General features: G+C 39.9%; 1 protein-coding gene across 1 annotated transcript in view; it reads left to right on the top strand.

Moving 5' to 3' along the window:
- The window catches only part of LOC102833043 (kalirin-like), a 398,989-nt gene that overhangs the window by 303,487 nt on the left and 71,054 nt on the right, over positions 1 to 24,448 (top strand). The window contains exons 18-25 of the mRNA XM_006869427.1: positions 5,549 to 5,698; positions 7,953 to 8,067; positions 9,129 to 9,244; positions 9,719 to 9,841; positions 19,523 to 19,705; positions 21,160 to 21,278; positions 23,491 to 23,557; positions 24,120 to 24,229. Of these exons, the coding sequence (XP_006869489.1) occupies positions 5,549 to 5,698; positions 7,953 to 8,067; positions 9,129 to 9,244; positions 9,719 to 9,841; positions 19,523 to 19,705; positions 21,160 to 21,278; positions 23,491 to 23,557; positions 24,120 to 24,229 (983 nt within the window). The remainder of the gene's footprint in view (positions 1 to 5,548; positions 5,699 to 7,952; positions 8,068 to 9,128; positions 9,245 to 9,718; positions 9,842 to 19,522; positions 19,706 to 21,159; positions 21,279 to 23,490; positions 23,558 to 24,119; positions 24,230 to 24,448) is intronic.

Raw genomic sequence — 24,448 nt, forward strand, 5'->3', positions numbered from 1 at the left:
AATTGCAAATAGCCATTAATAATCAGAACATGAAATGTCAAATTTGTGAGTATGAACTTTGGAATATCATGAATGTGAAAAGGGGAAGATACCAAAAATGAAATGAAACACATAAAGATAAATATGTACGTATTAGTGAGCTGAAACAGATTGATATTGACCATTTTGAGTCAGATAATCATACTTTATTATGTTGGGAATGACAAATTCAAGAGGAATGATGTCACATCCATCATCAAAAGGAACATTTCAAGATCTATCCTGAAGTACAATACTGTCTGTGGTAGGATAATATCCAAAAACCTACAAGGAAGACCAATTAATACCACTATTATTCAAATATATGCAGCAACAGCTAAAGCCAGTGATGAAGAAATTTAAGAATTCTACCAACATCTGCAGTCTGAAATTAATCAAGTATACAATCAAGATGAACTGATAATTATTGGTGATTGGAATTTGAAAGTTGGAAACAAAGAGGAGAGATCAGGAGTTGGAAAATGTGGCCTTGATGACAGAAATGATGCTGTCATCGTCAAAAGTGAGATTGCATGGTAGAATTTTGCAAGACCAATGAGTACTTCTTTATATCTTTTTCAATAGCATAAATAGTTACTATCATGGACCTCATCACATGGCACACACTAGAGTCAAATTGACTACATCTGTGGGTACAATGGAGATACTCCATATCATCAGTCAAAATAAGGTCAGGGGAAAACTGTGGAACAGACCATCAATTGCTCATATACAAGTTCAGGCTAAAGCTGAAGAAAATTAAAACAAGTCCACAAAAGCCAAAATATGACCTTGAGTATATGCACATGAATTGAAACCAGCTCAAGAACAGATTTGACACATTGAACATTAATGACCAAAGACCAGAGGTGTTTTGGGATGACATCAACAACATCATACATGAAAAAGTAAAAGGTCACTGAAAAGACAGAAAAAAGAAAGAAAGAAAAGCCCAATGTATATTACAAAAAGGACTCTGAAACTTGCTCTTGAGCATAGAAATATAGCTAACGCAACTAGAAGAAATGAAGTAAAAGAGCTGAAAAGAAAATTTCAAAGGGCAGCTATAGTGTAAAGTATTCTAAATGAAATGTGCAAAGACCTGGAATTAGAAAACCCGAAAGGAAGAACATGGTCAGTCTTCTTCAAGCTGAAAGAACTGAAGAAGAAATTTAGCCTAAACTTGCAGTATTGAAGGATTCCATGGGCAAAATATTGAATGATGCAGGAAACATCCAAAAAAAAAGTGGAAAGAGTATACAGAGTAACTGTCCCTAAAAAAATTGTTCAAAGTGCAGATTGAAATATCTAATCAAGAACCAATGGTACTGAAGTAAGAAGTCCAAGCTACACTGAAGGCATTGGTTTAAAAAACTAAACAAACAAACAAAAAACACCAAGGCTCCAGGAATTGATGGAATACCAATTAAAATGTTTCAACAAACTTATGCAACTCTGGAGATGCTCAAGAGTCTGTGCCAAGAAATTTAGAACACAGCTACCTGGCCAGCTGACTGAAATAAATCCATATTTGTACCCCTTCCTAAGAAAGGAAACCCAATCAAATGCAGCATTTTTGCTTAAGATAATTTAAAAATGGTTGCAATGACAGAGAGCTGCCGGAAATTCAATCTGGATTCAGAAGAGAACATGAACAAGGGATATCGTTGCTGACATCAGATGGATCTTGACTAAAAACAGAGAATACCAGAAAGATTTTTACTTGTGTTTTATTTGTTATGCAAAGAAATCCACTGTATGGATCATAACAAACTAGGGATAACATTGTGAAGAAAGGAAATTCTAGAACATTTAATTGTGCTCATGTGAAACCTGAATATAAACCAAAAGGTAGACCTTCAAACAGAGCAAGGGGATACTGAGTGGTTAAAACCATAACATGTGTGCTTCCAGCTAGTATCCTTTCATATTTATCAGTCTGTATGGTAAGCAAGCCATGGTGTTCTCAATAACCTCATATGCATGTGAAATCTGGACAGTGAATAAGGAAGGCCATAGGAGAATTGATGTATTTGAGTTATGGTGTTGGAGGAGAATATTGGCAATGCCATAGGCTGCCAAAAAAACAAACAGATCCAAGTTGGGAGAAGTGCAGCCAGAGTGCTCCTTGGAGGCCAGGATGACCACACTTCATCGCTCATACTTCAGACATATTGTCAGGAGGGACCAGTCACTGGAGAAGGATATCATGTTTGGTAAGGTGGAGGGTCAGAGAAAAAAAAGACAATTCCCAACGAGATGGATTGGCCAAGTGGCAACATCGATAGACTCAAGCGTGGCAACAATACTGAGGTTGGCCCAGAATCGGGCAGTGTTTTGTTCTGCTGTGCATAGGGTCGCTATGAGTCGGTACTGACTCGATGGCAATTAGCAATAACAACATGGTAAGCAAATAATCTGAGAAGCTGAACTATATAAAGAAGAATATGACATCAGGATTGGAGGAAGGCTCTTTAACAACCTGAAATTTGTAGATTATACAACTTGTTTGCTGAAGTCCAAGAGCACTTGAAGCACTTGATAATGAAGATCAAAGACTACAACTTTCAATATGAACTACAACTCCATGGAAAGAAAAGAAAAATCCTCTCAACTGGATCAACAAACAGCATCAATGAAAAATGGAGAAAATATTGAAGTTGTCAAGGATTTCATTTTACTTGGATCCACAATCAATACTCATGGAAGCAGCAGTCAAGAAATCGAGCAAATCTGCTACAAAAGACCTCTTTAAAGTGTTCAAGAACAAAGCTGTCACTTTGAGGGGTAAGGTGCACCTGACCCAAGCTATGGTATTTTCAGTTACCTCCTTTGCATGTGAAAACTGGACAATGAATAAGGAAGGCTGGAGAATCCATGTATTTGAATTATGATGTTGACAAAGAATGTTGAAAGTACTATGGACTGCCATGAAAACAAAAAAAAATTGTCTTGGAAAAAATACAGTCAGAATTTGCCTTAGAACTGAAGACAGAAAGACTGTGTCTCGCATATTTTGGACAGATCGTCAGGAAGAAGATATCATGCTTGGTAAAGTAGAGGGTCAACAAAAAAGACAAAGACCCTCCTCCCAAAGATATGGATTGACATAGTGACTCCAACATAGGAGCAGTTATGAGGGTGGTGTTTCATTCTGCTGTTCACTGGTTTAGAAATTGATTACTGATTTTAATATTTATATGAAATTGCAAAGAACCTAGAGTCATCAAACAGTCTTGAGAAGAAAAAGCAAAGTTGAAGGAGTTACACTGATTTTAAAGACTTATGCTAAGGCTACAAAGATCAAGACAGAATCATGCTGGTTTAAGCATCAACATATATATCAGTGAAAGAGACTAGAGTCCAGAATAGTCAAATGATTTTTTTCACAAAACATTTCAATGGGAAAAGGACTATCTTTTCCAAAAATGTTCTGGACAACTAATCCGTATGGGGAAATTGAGACTTGTTGTTGTTGTTGTTGTTGTTGTTAAGTGCCTTCGAGTCGGAGCCGACCCATAGCGACCCTGTACAGGGTTTCCGAGGGTGTAAATCCTTACGGGAGTAGAAAGCCTCATCTTTCTCCCGCAGAGCGGCTGGTAGTTTCGAACCACTGACCTTAAGGTTCGCAGCCCGATTTGTTGTTGTTAGTAGCCATCAAATTGGTACCGACTTAGAGCGACCTTATGCACACCAGAATGCAACACTTGCCCGATCCTGGGCCAGCCTCCCTACTGTTGCCACGCTTGAGTCCATCGATGCTGCCACTTGGCCAATCCATCTCTTTGGGGATCTTTCTCATTTTCTCTGACCCTCTACCTTACTAAACATGATATCCTTCTCCAGTGACTCGTCCCTCCTGACAATATGGCCAAAGTATGAGAGACGAAGTTTGGCCATCCTGGCCTCCAAGGAGCACTCTGGCTGTACTTCCAAAATGGATCTATTGGTTCTGTTCCTCTCTAATATCATGCACAAAATTTAATTTGACAGCACTGGGCTAAAGGCCACAAAGTGTGACCCTGAACTGACTTTGCCCAGAGTAATTACCTTTATAAGTTTTGGTTCCCTTACTTTTTAAATTTAAGAGTTTAAAATTGGCAATCTTTGGAATTATTCTATCTTCCATGTGTATTGACTTTAAGTCCAGAACTGAGATGGGACTCAAGTATTCCATTTTTTTTTTCCTTGTAGTTTTGCCTGCCTATCTATACTCTGTTTTCTCTCAAGACATGAGCCCACCTGTACACTTTCATGCCTTGGATAAAGAGAGGTGCACGATGCTAGAGATAGGGCTAATGAAGTCAGCTAGGGTTTGGGGACAGACCTTCCCTCACATGGGAAACATGCCTGGACTGAGTGTACCTGGGACATCATTCAGACCACTGAAGGTTGGTTCATCACCCAATGAACATCCTTCCCAAAGCCATGCCCAAAAGGGATGGCCTTCCCATACCAAGACAGCCAAGTTTAGAGTTGTAGCTGCTCTCCCCTGCTGCTATAGCCAAGCAAGTAAACAAAATTCATTTGAAGAGAAATATAGTAATATGGATTTATGTTTTATGCACCCTCCCCTAGGTATCAGTGCCCCTGATCCTAGGTTATTCTGTGTCTCAAAATTGTGGCACCCAACATAACTTTTTCCCGTCATGTTCTCTTCAGATGCGTTTTCTATCTTGTGTGGTCATTTATAAGTCAATTAACATGACCCATAAACATTTTTAGAATTGAAAAAATTCTTAATTGTCTTTTAGGTTAACCCAAATTTGTTATCCCTCTAAAAGAAATTTGCATTTTGTGATAGAAGACCTGGAAATGTCATTGCCTTATAGTAAGACTTTGACATTTTGCTGGAGTATTTTTTCCCAGAGGAGGGAAAAGTAACATTCATTTATGGCCCATAAATTACACCCCATCCTCCTTTGTCTCTGCTTGAGGCTGCTTACTGTGGGGCAAGTACAGATGGTTGGGCAAGTCAGTGCTCTTCTCCAAACCTCACTTTCCTGTTCTTTCTTATTCACAATCATTCATAGGTATTGTAAGGTTACAACAATATAATAATATGTAGGGTCAGCACTGGACTGCAAACCACAGGTGGAGAGTCCAAATCCACCAGCTGCTCTTTGGAAACCCTATATAGGGTCACTATGAGTCAGAACTGACTCAGTAGCTAGCATGTAACACAGAAGTATAAACTTTGAAAACCCCAAAAATGTCATTTTTCCTTCCTGTCTTTCTCTAAATAGTGTTTCTAGGTAATGTTATCAACCCATAGTGTCAGGCTTTAGCTATGAACCATAGAAGTTGGAATCTATATCTGAAACTACAGTACCTCCTCACTTCTAGGCACATGACTTCTACTGCTTCCTGGATTTCTCTTACATGTCCCAGGAACATTGCATATTCTCTGTCTGCAAACTGAACTTGGAATGAAAAGTTTCCCCAGTGCAGGGCTTTCTTGGCTGAAGGTCCTCAGGAAGTACTTCTGGACTGATTAATTTACTTAGTCTTTTCCCTCCTGATTTGTTAGGTGTGTAGTGTCCTGGAGAGTTTAGAGCAAGAATACCGGCGAGATGAGGACTGGTGTGGTGGACGAGACAAACTGGGGCCGGCCGCAGAGATGGACCACGTCATTCCACTCATCAGCAAACATTTGGAACAAAAGGAGGCCTTTCTTAAGGTCAGAGCCGTTTATTATTCAAGGTCTTGGATACTAGCGTATTGTTCATTCAGTCCCCTTTTCTCCCTCTCCTTTCTCCCCTCTTTCTTTGCTTATCACCTTTTCTTCTATTAGGAGTTTTTTCTATTTGACCACCTATGTGTGTGTGTGTTGTTTTTGGTTAATGGTCTCCTCATGCCCTTCTTTAATCTTTCTAGTATTTCACCTGCATTCAACCAGAATCCTTATTAGTCAGCTCTTACTAATAAGACAAAGGAGCTCTGGTAGCGTAGTGGTTACGAATTGGGCTACAAACCACAAGGTCAACAGTTCAAAATTACCAGCTGTTCTGCGGAAGAAAGATGAGGCTTTCTGCTCCCGTAAAGATTTACAACCTCGGAAACCCTATACAGGGTCGCTATGAGTCGGAACCGACTCCACGGCACATAACAACAACAACAATTAATAAGACAAAAGGGTGACACAATGGATAAGCACTTGGTTGCTAGTTGGGTGGGTGGTTCAAATCCACCAGCTTCTCCATGGAAGAAAAAACCAAATGATCTGCTCCCATGAAGATTTAGCCTAGGAAATCCTATGCAACTGTTCTACTTTGTCCAATAGGGTTGTGTACATGTTGAGTTGGAATCAACACAACAATAAATAATAAGATTAAACAACAAATGTACGTTGTTGTTAAGTGCCACTGAGTCAGTTCCAATTCATAACGACCCTGTATAGAGTTTCCAAGGAGCAGCTGATGGATTTGAACTGCCAAGCCTGTGGTTAGCAGTCCAGTGCTTAGAATTTTTAAATTCTTTTAAAAGTCTTTCCTGTTTCAAAACACAAAATCTAAATAAGTTTCAGTAGACCATATCGAGGAGTTTAAGTAAAGGTGTAAAGACATTGCTTCATCAACATTATTTTAAGAAACTGTTTCTTTTAAAAAAGAAAACCTTCTGGTCTGATTTTTTCCAGTGTGAAACTCCCTATTGCTTTGGGAATTGGTTATCCAATGGAGAGAACGCAGAGTTCTCCATTTGTCTGCATTAATGGAGCCATGTTGAATTCCTTTGCTTTGGACCGCTGTCCGTCCAGCTGTTAAGTTCATGAGCCTCAGAATTGATGGACACTCCAGCAGCTTTGCCCCTGCTTTTCTCGGAGTGCCCAGAAACCATTGTTGCTAATGTGCCATTTAAAATAAGCTTATCATATACAAAATGTAAGATGTTTCTAACATTTGAAGATTTTTTTCTAGAGACAATTCTGAAAAGTATGGATTCAGCATATTTTAGTATTCTAATCAGAGGAAAAAGTAACAATGCTTTTTAGAGAAATTCAGAAAATATATAGTCTTGAGATAAAACAGAAATACGGTCAGTAATTCTAGACTCTAGAACTGACTCACTTCATCACTCCTGCCTTTTCTAGGCCTTTATTTCCTCCATCTATACACGGAACTTTTTGCCTGTCCATGTAAGACTTAAAGGATATAGTGTAGTGGTGGTGGTGTGTCATGGAGTCGGTTCCAACTCATAACGACTCTGTACAGGGTTTCCGAGGCTATAAACCTTTACAGGAGCAGAAAGCCTCATCTTTCTTCCATGGAACGGCTGTTAGTTTTGAACTGCTGACCTTCAGATTGGCAGCCCGACATGTATACAACCAGAGCTCCTTAAAGATTATAATATAATGGCTCTGATTTGTTGGTGTCCATCTGGTTTTCCCAGCAATAGGATGTATATTTGTGTTATTAAGGTGGAAATAGATTAAATGGGCAAACAGCTTTGAAATATGGGCAGTTTCCATTTCTATTTGGAGTACATGGTTAGTGATTTGTTTACCAAATTTACTTTCTCAAGTGTAAGCTTATGTTGATGTGAGTTTATGTTCCCTGGGTTTGTGACAATGGTCATGAATGGCGTTCTATGGGTTCAGGAAAACCAGGCTGAGAGTTAATGTTGGTGAAGTCTAATTGACATACAGTCAAGGGATGACTGACTTCTTATTTTCATCTGAGATGGAAAGGGAGGAGCCACAGGAAGTAATTCTTTATTCAGTAAAAGGCAGACTCAGCGGGTGAGCCCTCTAAATTGGAATTGGAGTATCCATATACCATGACCCTCTAGAGTTCTTCTTACCCAGAGTTCCAGAATCCTCATCTCCTCAAGCATCCTACAAGCATCCTAAAGGCTGGGATGAGGGCATCCCTGCCCAGTGTCTTTGCTTCCATACTTCAATTGGAAATGGGACCTCATACTCTTGTCTCTTTTAGGCCTGCACCCTGGCACGGCGGAATGCTGAGGTGTTTCTCAAGTACATCCATAGGAATAACGTCAGCATGCCCAGTGTCGCCAGCCATACCCGGGGGCCTGAGCAGCAAGTAAAAGGTCAGTAAGAGATGTGTCATATCACTGGTCACTACAGCAGCATGGACCAGAAGCCCTACCCCTCCCTAAAGCAGTCTGTAACCTAATCTTTATGCAATGTTATGCAAACTTGCCATTTCTTCTCCTTAAAGAAAAACAAGTCTGATGATGGTGGAGGGGGCACAGGTCAATCGTTAGTATACATCAAGATTTAGAATGGAAAAAGGAAGATAAAAATTTCCCCAAAGCTTTTTCACTCATCTTAGAGTCTAGGACAGTGCTATATAATATAATTTTCTGAGACAAGGTAAATGTTCTATATTGGCATTGTACAGTACCAACAGTCATATGTGGTTGTTGAGCACGTGAAATGTGGTTGTGGTTGTTAAGTGCTGTTGAGTCTGTTCCGATTCATAGTGACCACATACAGAATTTTTGAGGAGCAGATGTCGGGTTTGAACCACTGACTTTGTGATTAGTAATCCATTGTTTAGCCTACAGCACTACCCCAAGACTCCAGAAATGTGGTTAGTGCAACTGAAAATCTAAATTTAACATTTAACTCATTACCTTTTAATCTAAAGGTTTGGAAGAAAAACCTGACAATCTACAACTGAAAATCAGCCAGTGAAAATCCTGTAGATCACAGTGTCTGGTCCAGGACAGTCATGGGGAGGGTGCAAGGCTGGACAGTGTCTCGTTCTGGTGTGCTAGGGATCTCCATGAATTAGGGGTCATCTCAATGACAGCTAACAATAACAATATAAACAAAAACAATCATCGTGTGTGGCTAGTGACTACCATATTGAATAGCACAAGACAAGACTATTTTATGGCCTGGGAACAAGACGTGGACTGGGAATCATAAAGTCATATGCTGATCTTGGTTTTGTCACATACTGTTTCCCTTCTGAGAAATTCTCTATTTCTAGTTTTTGTTCCCTGGATTTTTGATGCCTGGATTAGTCCTGTGGAGAGACTTTGAAGGTCATGGCTACAAGACATGGGCTATGTTAGTGAAGTGGTTGGTTGAGTTTGTTCAGAGCCTTCCTGTGACCGGCACTGTCTTCTCTGGCCTGCAGCCATCTTGAGTGAGCTCTTGCAGAGGGAGAATCGCGTCCTACACTTCTGGACATTGAAGAAGCGACGGTTAGACCAGTGTCAGCAATACGTGGTATTTGAGCGCAGTGCTAAGCAGGTATGTCCAGAGCTTTCCCTGGCTTTGCCTCCATTCTGTGAGTGTACAGAGGCCCAGATGACCAAGACTTGGGATAGTCCAGAAGAGAACCACTGCAGCAGCATGGAGATGGGAGGTGAGGATGAAGAGAACAAAGAGGAAAGGTGGTCATTTATCACGTATCTAGCTTTTACCAAGCAATCTATTCAGAGTTTGTGAAAAGATGCTAGAGACAGTTGTCCCTAACTTATGGATGATACTGTGTATGACCTTGAAGAGTCCCCAGCCTAAGGGAGGGGACTCTTCGCTTCTAGGATATTCAAACTCTAACAGGAAAGGATTCATTCAAAGACAATTTCAGAGCTACATACCAATCAAATTGTGTCTAAAATTTCCTGGATCCATCATGCTGCTGTCTCAAACCAGAAGCCTTCATTGTAGTATGGCATGTTTTCCTACTGACAGCTAGCTTTGGGGGTGTGTTTTCTCACACAGGCACTAGACTGGATCCAAGAAACAGGTGAATATTACCTCTCAACGCATACCTCCACTGGAGAGACTACAGAAGAGACTCAGGAACTACTGAAAGAATATGGTGAATTCAGGGTGCCTGCCAAGGTAGGATGCATTCTGAACCCTTTCTCAAATCCACCCAGCCCTCACCGTCCTGTCCAATTTTGGATTATAGAAAGGGGAGAAATGCTTGGCCAGGGTTGTTGCTGTATGCTGTATAGTCAGTTCTCACTCGTAGTGACTCTGTGCATAATAGAACAAAGCACCACCCAGTCTGGCTCCATCCTCACAATTGTTGTTATATTTCAGACCTTGTTTTTGTCACTGTGTCAATCAACCACATTGGGGGTCCTCCTCTTTTTTGCCAACCCTTCACCTTACCAAGCATGATGTCCTTCTTCAGTGACTGGTCCATCCTTATAACATGTCCAAAGTACAAGAGACAAGACCTCAACTTCCTGGCTTCTAAGGACCATTCTGATTGTACTTCGTCCAGCACAGATTTTTTATTCTTCTGGCAGTCCATCGTACTTTTAATATTCTTCTCTAACACCAGAATTCAAATGCATTTATTCTTCTCCAGTCTTCTTTATTCATTGTCCAACTTTCACATACATGTGAGGTGATTGAAAATACCTTGGGTATTTTCATGGCTTGGGTCAGGTGCACATTAGTCCTCAAACCGATGTGTTTGCTCTTGAACACTTAAACAGATCTTACTCAGGTTTGTCTAGTGCAATATGTCATTTGATTTCTTGACTGCTGCTTCCATGAGTGTTGATTGTGAATCCAAGCAAAATGAAGCCTGTGATAACTTCTATCTTTTCATCATTTATCATGATGATATTTACTGGTCCAAATGTCAGGACTTTTGTTTTCTTTACATTGAGGTGCAATACATAATGAAGGCTGTAGTCTTTGATCTTCAATCAATAAGTTATCTCAAGTCTCCTTCTCTTCCAGAAAGTAAGGTTGTATCATCTGCATATCGCAGGTTGTTAATGATTCTTCCTTCAATCCTGATGCCGCATTTTTCTACATATAATCCAGCTTCTTGGATTATTTTCTCAGCATACAGGTTAAATAAGTATGGTGAAATAATACAACCGTGGCACACAGCCTTCCTAATTTTAAATCATTCATATCCTCTTATTCTGTTTGAATGGTTGCCTCTTAGTCTATGTACAGGTTCCTCATGAGCACGATGAAGTGTTCTGGTATACCCATTCTTTGCAGTGTGATCCATAATTAATCAGCCATTGAAAGCCTTTGCATAGTCACTAAAGCACAAGTAAACATCTTCCTGGTATTCTCTGCTTTTAGTCAAGACCCATCTGATGTCAGCAATGATATCTCTTCTGGATTTCTGACAGTTCCCTGTTGATGTACTGTTGCAACCAGGATGGCAAGGGGGAAATACTTTAGGATCTTCTCCATTGAGCCCTGAATCATTTAAAGAATTGCCGCAGCTGTTTAGAACAGCTGTATGAAGGAAATCAGCTTGAATATATTGTGCTCCCTAATATTCATCTTCATACTGTGCCTTCTGAAATCTGCTAAGTTCTTGCAAACTATGTAAATCAAAGGGGTGTATCCAAACAAAAGTAAACATACATGCTGAACACATATCCACATATTCCTGAAATTTGAGTGGCATTGAAAGTCCACATACAAGAAGAGCCAGTGACCATGGGTGGGTTCACAAAGCACATAGTTTTCTTATTTACTAAGCTGATTGTTTCCATCTGGCCTCAGAAAGGCTAATGAGCTAGGCTGGGGTCTCTGGCGAGTAAACCATACTCATGAGCACACATACGTACACCCTCACACTCTTATTTACGCTAGGTGGGAGAGTGCTGTAAAAGAAAGAACTCTGATGTTCATTGTTTTCACAGCCATAACTTGATCGTCTGATAATGAATGAAAATCAGGTCTGTCTCAGCCACTTCTTTGTAGTGTTCTCTTGCCTCGCGGTGGCTCCCTGCCTTATAGAAGCTTTTCTTGGTATCACTTCCACACATGGTGGATAATATGGTGAGATCTACTTTTGTGGAGGTCAAAATGAGGATACAATAATGCCCTATACTACCCAGAAATCCCTCTGACTTTCTAGTTTGGTATAACAAAATTAACCCTTAGCTTCATTTTTGAGTTGATATTTTCCAAGTGGTTATCTGCTTTGTGAATCTATTCTCTGAACTCTTGATATTGGGAATTCTTCCCCGCATCTTTGTGAGTTTGGGGGCCTTTTCACCTAGCTGTGAATTCAGATTAGAGAGATTCAGTTAAGGATAGCCGGAACAAACAGCACTAGGAAAGTGGCAGGTGTGCAGAACCTCATTCAAAACCCAGTGAACCATTTTTGGCTTATCCATTTTCTCCAACTAGTGTCAGTAATGAACCATTAACAGACGGAATAGTGCCTGATCCATTGGTATTCTTACCTAAGTAGAATGGACCACAGCAGACACCTCTCTGATGTCTTAGGATATGAATATATCCAAAGTGGAAATGTGGAGAACTATTTAATTGAATGCATCCTTCTTTTACCGTCTTTTTCATATCTTTCTTCTCTCATCCAGTCACATTGTTGCTGCCCTTAGATGCCTTCCTAATCAAGTTCCATGTTTCTGGCCCATCTTCTTTCCAATCCAATCCATTCCTCATTGCTATTTATCATAAAACACTACTTTGATCATAAGACCACTCAGCTCAAAAACATCAGTGACTCTCTGGTAGCTTCAGGCTAACACTTAACTTCTACAATTACACTCCTTACCTCTTCAGCTATTCCTTTTAGGTAAATTTATACTCCAGAGAATGGATGTGCTTTCTTACACTCAGACAGATAATACATCATTGCACTTTCTTGCCTCTGTACCTTTCTATACCATTCTTCTACCTGGAAAAGTCTTCCTTTCCTTCTAGTTTACATTTCTTTCCTCTTTAGTGCCTTTTCCTCCTCTATGGTGCTGCCTAAAAGCCAGGAAATTATCTGTTCCACACCTGCCCTTTTTGTCTGTATAGCATGTAAGTCATCTACCAGGGACAATCCTGTTCTTCAGTAATCTGTGTGCCATGTCATCTCTAGTATGAGCCAGCGAGATCCTGAAGGACAAGAAACATGTTTTATTTACTTCTTTGTTCCCCAGGTTGCCTAACTATAGCTTTATGCATTGTGAACATAAACGGAGGAAAAGGACATTTTGGGTAGAGTTCAACACCTACTCCTAAATCTGTATTTTAAATGATCTTCTATTTTAGCTTTATATTCTCTCTCATCTTCAACTCTTTCTGTTAATGAGTTATTATTTTCCCCTTATCAGATTCCAAATTTCAGGGTTGTTTGTTATAGAAATATCTACAGGGTAACAAATCTAGCAAAGGAACTTCTGGTGAAAAACAACAGTCCTTCTTCTTCCCTAGTCCCACTTCTCAGAAGCAAATCTCATTTAACCAGCCACCTCTGGTTTTAATCTTTGTAACCAATAGGATGCATTTGACATGGAAACTAAATTGACCTTGAATCACAAGAGAGTAAATATGGTACACCTCATGATTGAATAGAGTAATAGAGTATATTGAATTACTAATCTCAGCACCAAAGAAACAGATAAAGCAGAAGAAGCACCGAATATAAAAATATAGGAATACACTAATAGAAGAATAAAAGTAAGATAAAGAAAATTTGGGTGAAGATAAGAGACAAAAGGAAAGTAGAAGAATATAAATGATATGTTGCTATGTGGGTTTCAGAATTTATAAGGGGTCAAGGAACGTGACAAAAGATAACCTTAATCATCTTGATATCTGGAGGAACTTCATTTCCTCTAAAGCAAAATGTATTTATAGAATCCTTTTTTTGTTTTATTTTGTGTTTTGTTTTTTACAATTTTAGTATGCAAGGCTGTGCAGCCATGGCCACTATCGAATTCCCAAACATTTTCATCACCCCCCTAAAGAAATCCCATACCCATTAGCAGTCACTGCTAAATCCCATCCTCATTAGCAGTCAGTCCCCATCCCGCCCCTTCCTCCAGGCCCTGGCAACCACTAATCCACTTTCTGTCTCTATGAGTTTGGCTGTTCTGGACATGACATATAAATGGAATCATACAATAAGAGGTCTTTTGTGCCTGGCTTCTTCACTTATCATACTGATTTCAAGGTTTATCCATGCTGTAGCATGTATCAATGCTTATGAATGAATAATATTCCGCTATATAGAAATGCCACTTTTTGATTATCCTTTTGTCAGTTGATAGGAATTTAGATGGTTTACAGTTTTAGGCTATTATGAATAATGTTGTGGACATTCATATTCAAGAAGTTTTGATGTAATCATATGTTTTCAGTTCTCATAGATATATACCAATGAGTGTGTAATCGTCATATGGTAACTCTATGATTAACTTCTTAAGGAACTGTCAAACTGTTTTCCACAGTGCATGAACCATTTTACAATCCCACCAGCAATTGTATAAGGTTGTAGTTTCTTCACATTCTCACCAGCAATTGTCCATCTCTGATTGGAGCCATCCCATCACCACCTCCACCACCTCCAGTTGCCATTGAGTTGATACCAACTAATGGTGACCCATGTGTGTCTGAGTAAACTGGGCTTTTAGGACTTTTAAGTGGTTTCTCGCTGTGGTTTTGATTTGCATTTCCCTAGTTACTAATGATATTGATAAAAATATTTTTTTTAGAACTAGTCATTTCATCTCTGAAAACGAAAGAAACCCTGAAATAAACTGAGACTTAATTCTGTTTCACTAAAGAGAATTAAGTAATGATGAAAGTGACTGGAGTATTAGCTGCAGTAAGTTTTGTCTTCTTGGAATTCAGATATCAAGGTGAAGGAATTCTGAGGTTATCAGATGTGTACCTTAGACTGAGAAAAGTAGATTCTAAATAGTCCAGAGAAAAGATTAGCCTGCTTCTGTCTCTGAGATTCTTAACAGGAACATAGCTCACACGTGATGGAAGTTTTTGAAAGGCTTAGTTCCTATAGAATGACAGACTGTCCCCTGTGGAATGAATATGAAGATGTGTGACGTGAAAGCCTATTCACCTGCTCATCTTTGCAATAAATACAAGTGATGTTAGTCATAAAAGAGAAATCTGGAAGGTCGTAATGAGATGAGGAGCTCTGGCTACGCAGTGGTTAAGCATTCAACTACTAATTGAAAGTTCAACGGTTCGAACCCACCAGTGGCTCCATGGGAGAAAAGACCTTGAAATCTGCTCCTATAAAAATTATTGTTGTTATGTTGTTATTGTTGTCAAGTGCCCTAAAGTCAATTCCAACTCATAGTGATTCTGTCTAGGGTTTCCAAGGAGCAGCTGGTAAGTTTGAACCACCGACCTTGTGATTCAAACCAACTTTTGATCCAGTGCTTTATCCCACAGCACCACAGGTGCCATCAAGTCTGATTCATAGTGAGTGACCCTGTGTACAACAGAATGGAACGTTGCCTACGCTATCCTCAGTCATTGCCGTGCTTAAGCCCATTGTTGCAGCCATTGGATCAGTCCACCTCATTGAAGATCTTCCTCTTTGGGGCTGAGCCTCTAAAGGGAACCCTATGGGGTAGTTCTCTTCTGTCCAATATTGTCTCTTTGAGTCAGAATCAACTTAATGATACACAACAACAACATAATGATACTATAAGAGTAATATCAAAAAACAAGATCTTAAAGACTTGGGAAATGTGCTTAAGACCCCAAAAGAACTTTTTCAAAGCTTCACTTGAGAAAAGCGCACTGATTAGGGTACAATGGTTTGATGTTAGCTGGTGTTGAAAAAGAGAGCGGGAAAGAAAACAGAACTACTAAACTTTTTTACGCCCGTCTTTTCCAGCAGATAACATCAAAATCAAAGTGGAAAGGGCAAAGCATACACTAGAGGCACACGTGAAGCCCAAGAAAAATGAGCTTCCAGCTCTAAATTTCTAGGCCTGCATGGATGATCTCCCTACAGGCACCTTTTTGTCCATAAGATCATGTCCATACTTTTAAACCTAACACTCAACAACCACTGCAATCTGACTTCCACCTTATCAGTCTTTATAAGTTATTCTTTTTATGTGAAGACTTGAATTTCAAACTGGCTTAACTCATGAATGGGGTGGGGTGGACAGGAGAGAGTGTATGGCTGTCTGGTAGAAATAAGGAGTCCTTATGTGGTGCTTCAGAATAATGCACTGGACCACAGGGTGGTTTGAACCTCAAGGTTGGCAGTTCAAACCCACCAGCCGCTTCTCAGAAACCCTAGACAGGTTGCTATGAGTCAGAATTGACTCTATGGCACTTTACAACAACAATATGTAGACATAAAGAAGATAAAATATTTGTAGCTTTATGGCCAGACTTCTCAGGAACCCAGGAAAAACTGAGTGACATCCTATGGGAATAACAAGAAATTGGCACACCCTCACCTCTAGATATGGGAACTGGCATGTCACCTAAGACCGGAAGCTGCTCCAGGAACCACACTGTCCTGGTGATGACCTCCAAGAAGGGGACTGGGCATCTCTGTCCTGTTCTACCATCACTATAATTAAGCTTCTCTTTCCTTCTGCTTTCTGTATTTTCACTCCCATTCTGTAACCACCTACCCAGTTTCCTGACTTTGCTTTTTAAATCCCAAAAGAAAAAAACACTATTGACCCAGTTTGTTGCCACTCCAATTTGGACAGATGTTTTCAGCCAGGATATCTCCAAGTCAGTGGCCACATATTAATGGGCTACCCTTGTGGTTTTTACATGTTATCGCATAAGCTTTGGTCAGGAGTGTGACAGGTGTCCATGCCACCAAAGCTGCTCACCATTTCAGACTGCCCTAATCAGAACAAACAGGCCTCTCATGTTTGGACAGTTCTCTATCATCTATCGTTACCACTATAAACCCTCAGCTGTTGCTGATTAACTTCACTAACCCTCAAACATATGATTTACTCATTCACTCATTCATCCATTCAACATTTATGGTAGGCCTACTACTTCCGGAAGGAGCTCTGGTAGTGTAGTGGTTATAAATCGGACTGTGAATCGCAAAGTTAGCAGTTCAAAACTACCAGCTGTTCCGTGGGAGAAAGATGAGGCTTTCTGCTCCCGTAAAGATTTACAGCCTCAGAAACCCTGTACAGGGTTGCTATGAGTCGGAGCTGACTCCACGGCACATAACAACAACAACAACTACTTCCGGACTCCTGGTGAGGATCTCTAAGATCAACACTGGATTGCGAACCACAAAGTTGGCAATTCAAACCCACCAGCTGCTCTTTGGAAACAAAGAGTTGGAACCGACTTAATGGCACTTAACAGTAACAACAACTACTTTTCTAGAACTGGAGGTATTAAATGAATAAGATATAATACTTATCTTTTAGGAGTCCACAGCCTATTGAAGGACACTCATAAATAACTCAATGTGATACATGCTACAAAAACAGTATATATTCATATTTGGTACTGGAAGAACACTCTGGGAAGGATATTTCCCCTTCATCTTGTGGGGAGGAAGGAGATGAGAAAGGATCACTGGGTTGAGAATTGGGGGACTTGTGAAGTTCAGCATGGTTGGAATCTAGGGGCAGTGGAGATGGGACTGCTGCCACATAGGTTGGTACAGCCACATGGGGAAGGGTTGATTGTTTTGCTGGTGTAACTACCTGTTTGAATCCTCAGGGTCCATATACACTGAGAATTCTCTTAGTCATAAACCATTTTCCTTATTGACTCTGAATCTCATTTTGATGATTCTGCCCCATCCATGCTGCCACCATCTGACTAGAAAATCTCACCTCACAGGTGAAGTCATCATTACTAAGACCAGAAAATAAATGTTTAAGCCTTTTACATTAATAATAAAAAAAAAATCTTGATTATAACTGTAAAAATAGTTCTCTTTTAAGTAAATAGCCAACCTAAGGAAAATAGTTTAGAAATTAAACACTAGATGCAATAGGACAGGAGTCCTTAGAATATTTATACAGTTACCTTTTCTTAACCAATTCCCAATACTATTATTTGTACCTTTTTCCTTAATTAAGTCAATTCATGACTGAGAAATCATTTCTCCTGTCCTCACATCCAGGTCCTTCCCTTCATACCAAACATCCTTTAGCCTTTTGTCCAGAGGTTTGGTTTCCTTGGTGATGGACTAGGCAAAACCTCTCTGCTGTCTTTCTGGCAGAAAGCCCTGGCCTCTCTCTGCATTTCTCAGGAGAGTGGGTCTTTCTTGTGAGAAGCGGCAGATGAGCTTGGAAAGGTAAGGAAGGGAGGGTAGGAGACAGAGACAAGGAGGGAAGAAGATAGATCCTGTCATCTCTCCTAGTCCTCTAGTGATTTTCTGCCTCAGTGTTCTTCAGTTATCGAGATTATACAAATAGTTCAAATCTTGCACCTACTGTTCCCCAGCTCAAAAGCAGTTAGTTTTTCTTCTCAGAATATAATTTAAATATTTCTATTCTTTCCTTTAAAATCTATCAGGCTCCCCTGATAGAGTTTGGAACTTAAAAATCCAAAGGTGAACAAGTGTTTACTTGTTTCTACATTCCTTCCAATTCTATATCTTACCCAACTTAAGTTTCATATCCTCCATGAAACCTATCCTATCCATGCCAGCCCACCTTTGTTTTCCTATTTTAAAATTCCAACCATATTAACTACACATACGTCTCATTTTGACATTCAATTACATAGTGCTTTGAGTAATTTAACCACTCAGTGTGAACATTTTGACCCCTTTAGAGATTATAGATTGGGGGAAACTTTTTCTTCCTCTTCTTTTGTTTACCCCCTCAAGTTCATCCCCATAGCCCCTCCATACAGTGCTTTGGACAGAGTAGGTCTTGAACAAACTCTTGCTACAAATGAAATTAACCCAAATGGTGGCCGAGCCACACCTACTCAACCTTTTAAGAGACACTAGTTTCATTAACCCTTTTCTTCTCTCTAATGGAAACTAAAGACAAGATTCTGGTGTTGCAAGTGGCAGAGTTTGCTTACTCTTAAACCTGCTAGTTAGAATTCTTTAGATCCTGACATAAACTGCTTACTGGATGATGCAGTGAAGAGAGAGAATGAAGAACTAAGGACCAAGGCAAATCACCTTTTCCTCTGACACTATTGCTGTGTGAACTTGGACAAGGCCAAAATCTTCCTAAGCCTCAGGTTTTTGATCCCTTGTTGAAGGAGACCTTCTCCACCTCCTTTTACCTACCTCAGAGGGATGTTTCATGATTCAAATGATCTTCAAATGTAACATTAGCATACTCCATAAACTGATAAAATATTAATACAAGGAATTCTTGTTTGTATTATAGCAGTAATAATGTTGTTGTTAGGTGCCATCAAGTCGATACCAACTCATAGCAACCTTATGCACAGCAGAACCAAACACTGCCCGATCCTGGGCCAACCTCACTACTGTTGCCATACTTGTAATAATAGCATAATAATAATAATAATATCATAGTAGTAATAATAATAATGTCTAACATTTTCTTGGTACTCGGTGTGTTCTAGGCACTGTCTAAGCGTTCTATATTATCACCTTATTTAATGCTCACACCATCCATATGATGTAGGAACTGAGGCACAGATAGTTTAATAAGTTGTTCAAGATCTCCCAGCAAGAAATAACATAGCCAGGACATAGGTGAGGGAGGCAGACTGGCTACGAGGTGTTTCTGGCTGTGAAGGAGATGGGTGGTTTAGGATAATGGGACATGAGAGTAAATGTGAAATCCAATAATTCAAGACCATCTTTTGGGGCAGCAAACAAAGGAGAAGGTGAAGCTTCTGATTCAACTGGCTGATAGCTTTGTGGAAAAAGGCCACATTCATGCCACAGAGATCAGGAAATGGGTGACCACGGTGGACAAGCACTACAGAGACTTCTCCTTGCGGATGGGCAAGTTCCGGTACTCCCTGGAGAAAGCCCTAGGAGTCAACACAGAGGTAGGTGTGGAGTCTTGCCTGCCTGAGACAACCTCCCATCTCATCCCCTCAGTATCACTGCCCTCCTCTCCATAGAAGAAAATACTTTCTGGACCTGGGCCCTGCCTAGAGCTTGTAGAGTAATCCTTCTGAACTGTTTACCTCTAAGACATTCACCCTGCATATAGCTTTCCCATTGGCAGGATGGACCTTGCTAAGCCAGTCATCTCCAACCCTAATGACTAATGTTATGGACATATTACAGCAATGGCTGCTAGTCATAGGACCTGTGTCTGCACAACAGAATTTTGGTCTGTGTAGAGTTAGATGTTACCTTTGAGGACTAAACTCTTTATCTTGTTTCATCAGTACCTCTTCCATCCAACTGTGTAAATCAGCCAATGAGTAGAATCCCATGTGGATAATAATAGTGCCCTTTCTAGAATACAGGGTACAATTTGTGCAAAGGCTTTTTGATATTTTCAACTGAAAAGAGGTATTATTTGCTTAAAAAAAAAAAAAAAAAGGCAAGGGAAGATTGACTTTTAATCTCTCCTTTGTAATAGGGGTTAGTAACCTATGAATTAAAAGCTAAATACAGTCTGGCAATTTAATCCTAGAATTTCTCATTCTTAAACCTTTAAATAGGCTCATGCTGTGAAGCAGAGTGGCCTAGAGAGTAACATGGTCAAACCACTAAAAGTTGGGTCGGTTAATGACTTCTCCAGGCTTTAATCTGTGGGCTTTTCTTTCTAGAGGTTGCTGTCAGATAGAAAGACAAATGGTGGTAGAAATAAAGCAGGGATGAGCAATTAGAAAAGTTAATAATTGTTCTATCATTTAGCTTGCTATTTCCAAGGGGAATTGCTTGTTTTAATAAAAAATATTTGCCTTGATTATTTTCTGTGGACAAATGAAAGATTTGGATGTCTCTATGCATTTCTGTTTCGCATCTATTTTAATGGTTAAGAATCAATCTTAGACTAATTTGTGTGTCTGTGTGTTTGGATTTAATCAGAACAGAAGGCCTTGGGGAAATAGACACATAATTAGCGAATGTGTTCATTGTTTTTCCTTGCTGTGGATATTAGCTCTGTACATCTGACCCTGTATCTTCTGTTGTTTCTGTTAAGTGCCTTCAGGTTGGTTCCAGTTCATAGTGGTCCTGTATAGGATTTCTGAGGAATCGCTGTTGGGTTTGAATTGCCAACTTGTGTTTAGCAGTCCAATGCTCATCCTACAGCACCACAGCAGGATTCCCTGTATCTTATATGTCTTTCTTATTTGAAAAGAAAAGTCCTTCCCATGAAGAAGAGTGAATGTGGGTAGCAGTATGTGGGGTTCTATCCATCTTCTTATCCTTCCCATTCATTATACTTTTGCTCGGTTTTTGCTGTACACCATCTCCCCTAAGTCTGCTGAGTTGTTCTCTCAAAGCATCCATCAGGTGACTTTTATGATATTTCTGTCTATAGGATAACAAGGATCTGGAGCTGGACATCATCCCAGCAAGCCTTTCAGATCGTGAGGTCAAGCTACGGGACACCAACCACGAAGTCAACGAAGAGAAGCGGAAGTCAGCCCGGAAGAAAGAGTAGGTGTTAGGTAGCGGACTCCACATGACTGTGCTTGGTTTTTACTATCATCTGTTCTCTTGACAACGTAGTAACTACCTACACAGGTTTGGCTAGACAGACATGAAGTTTCTGTCAAGCAGATGGATAGCCACTCTGAAGACTTTTTAGTGGCTCTAATTCTTTCTTCCACCTGAGTTCTCTTAATGTATCACTAACTTCATAGGGAAAATGCTCTTCTTGGATTATCAAACTTTATATCACAGTCTCAAAACTCAGTAATAGATCAAACCAAATATTTTATTCTTCCCTTCCAAATTTAATTCTCTTTTCAAATTTCCCATTTCCAATCAATAGTGTTACTACCATTCCAATCTCTCGGCCTTGAAGTTGTGAAGTTAAAGTTTCTGTTGTCTCAGATCTCATCACCAGTCTTCAAAAACTTCCCCTGGCTTTCCTGTTCCCGGTGCCTGCCCACTTTACCTATATGGCGAGACTAAGTTTGCCTTTCTGAAGTAACATTTTATTATTGCTAATACTAATACTTACAAGTCCTGGTGTGGTGCTGTAGGATAAGGTATTGGACTGCTAACTGCAAGCTTGGTGGTAGAAATCCAAACAGCCTTTCCTCAGAAACCCTATATTGGGTCCCTATGAATTAGAACCAACTCCACAGCACTTAGCAACAAACAATACTAACTCTGTTGCTACCGCTGCCACCTCAGTGTTTTATATGGGCTAAAGATTATGTGTGTACCTGACACATATTTTCTTATTTTATCTTCCCATCATTTGTCTCAGGCACCTATTACTATCATTTTTCAGATGAGAAATCAGACTTAGAAAAGCTAAGCATCTTGCTCAGGTTATAGAGAGTTAAGTAATGGAGCTAGAATCCAAACCTAGTTCTGACTCTTCACTATTATGTATACTGTGACTCCTTCCCATTATCTCTCTCACCTGCTCCAGATTTCAAATGGCTTCAGACTGCCCCCAGAGTAAACATCAAACTCTCACATCAGTGTCACTTGGTCTCACCCAAGACAATGTTACTTCAAAGTCGTTTCCTTTTCACATGACACACTTCAGTCCAGACACTTTCATTAGCTTCTTTTCCATACTCTTGCCCTGGAGGCTTCTCCTTTTGGTTTGTTCTTTTTCCTTGGCTTTGCTTCTCTTTCATTCCCTCTCCTTTCCCTCCCTGTCTTTAACTTCCTTCCCTCCCGTCCCTTCTTTTCTTCTTTCTGTTTCATTTTATCTTGCCTTTCTCTGTATCCCATGTTGTTGTTGCTAAGTGCCATCAAGTTGGTTTCAACCCATAGCAACCCTGTATATGATTTCCAAGGAGCGACTGGTAGGTTTGAATCACTGACCTTGTGGTTCAAATGACCTTGCAGTCCAGCGCATTCACCCAGAGCATAACACCAGGACTTTTTCTCATAGAGTCTTCAAAATCCAGTTCATAGCATATCAATGTATTTTTTATCTACAACCTCTACCGTCATTGGTCCTCCCTTTTCTGAACACCTACACTTCTTTTCTAGACAGTTTCACATCTTTTTCAGCTGATTGCTGCATCTTTCTCTAGATCGTAAACTTCTAAAGGATAGAGAATATTTTATATCTGGTCTGAACCAAAGGAATAGAAGAGTAGTGAAAATAATAATTGATCAAGAAAAGCTTGAAAAATAGAATTAAATGTGGAGGTTGAAGCTTAGGGAAGGACAAGAAGTTATCTAAAATCAGGCAACAAATCAGAAGTATCTATGGAGCCATAATGACAGCTTCCTTACTTAAAGTCACGGGCTTTACCTCTGAGCTAGAAGGCTTTGGAAGATGCTCCAATGCCAGGTGGAACCTTCCTGACTTGGTCTAGCGATCTAGATTTCAGAGTATTCTTGCCTGGTGAACAATAGGATTTCAAAGGGAGAGGAAGATGAGTGTTAGTGGTCTGGTGTGGATGTGAGGAGAAGCAGTCTGTATATAGAAGGGAGGCAGAAAACAGAGACAATTTGAAACACAACTAAACAGAAGGGATATAAGCAAATACTCAGAATGAGAGAGACTTATAGGATGAAACTTGTTGTGAAGAAAGAAAAAGATATATGTTACTAAGTAGTAAAATAAGGCATTCAAGAATGTCATACATAAATACTAGTGTGGGGCGGGAGGGGGGAGATTTGAAGAAATGCTCTTTTGTATCTTAACTAAAAGTTCATTTGTTTCTTCTAGGTTCATTATGGCTGAACTGCTGCAGACAGAAAAGGCTTATGTAAGGGACTTACATGAGTGCATGGAGGTAAGTCTTGCAGTAATCAGTGCACATCTGTTCCAGAAAGATGACATCTTTGCCTTGACTCAAGTACTTGAAAAGAGTTCAGTGTTCTTTGTCCACTCTTGAGAGAGTAACAAATTTTTTAAAAAGCAGCCAGAGAATATCTTTCTCCCAAAGTCAACAGGAATTTCATGGGAGCTTAAAGTACTGTTGAAAAGAAAGTTTAAATTTTTATCAGATGATCTTATCCCCACGGGGGGAGGGGGAGAAGATATATGATACTTCAAATCAAAATGAAAACCAGGATACAAACTTAATTTAAATTGGTCCTGGAAACCTACTTTCCCCTCTCACTCCCTACACATTTAATAAATAACAAGAAGCCCTATGGAGTTTAAGATAGGAATCCTCTACAAAAGTTTAGGATAAGGGACTATTCAAGTTTTGTGTCTTTCCATTCAGCTGATTTAAAATCTCATTATTTAAACTCCTCCTCGTTCATTTCCAATTGTCACCTTGCCCCACCACTTGAAAGGCCTGTTTGTTTCATCTGTGTTCCAGTGATGAGACTGTTTCTGTTTTACAGACCTACCTTTGGGAAATGACCAGTGGTGTGGAGGAAATTCCCCCTGGGATCCTTAATAAAGAACATATCATCTTTGGCAACATCCAGGAGATCTACGATTTTCATAACAAGTAGGTTTGTGGAGAGTTTCCATGCAGCACACATTGTTGTTGTTGTTGTTATGTGCCATTGAGTTGATAACGACTCTTAGCCACCCTTGCTCAACAGAAAGAACTGCCCAGTTCTGCATCAGTCTCACAATCATTGTTCTGCTTGAGCCCATTGCTGCTGCCGCCACTGTGCCAATTCATCTTGTTGGGGTTCTTCATTTCTTTCACTGACCCTCCACT

The sequence above is a fragment of the Chrysochloris asiatica genome, unplaced genomic scaffold (genome assembly GCF_000296735.1).
Source record: "Chrysochloris asiatica unplaced genomic scaffold, ChrAsi1.0 scaffold00130, whole genome shotgun sequence".
In the NCBI taxonomy this organism is placed as follows: Eukaryota; Metazoa; Chordata; class Mammalia; order Afrosoricida; family Chrysochloridae; genus Chrysochloris; species Chrysochloris asiatica.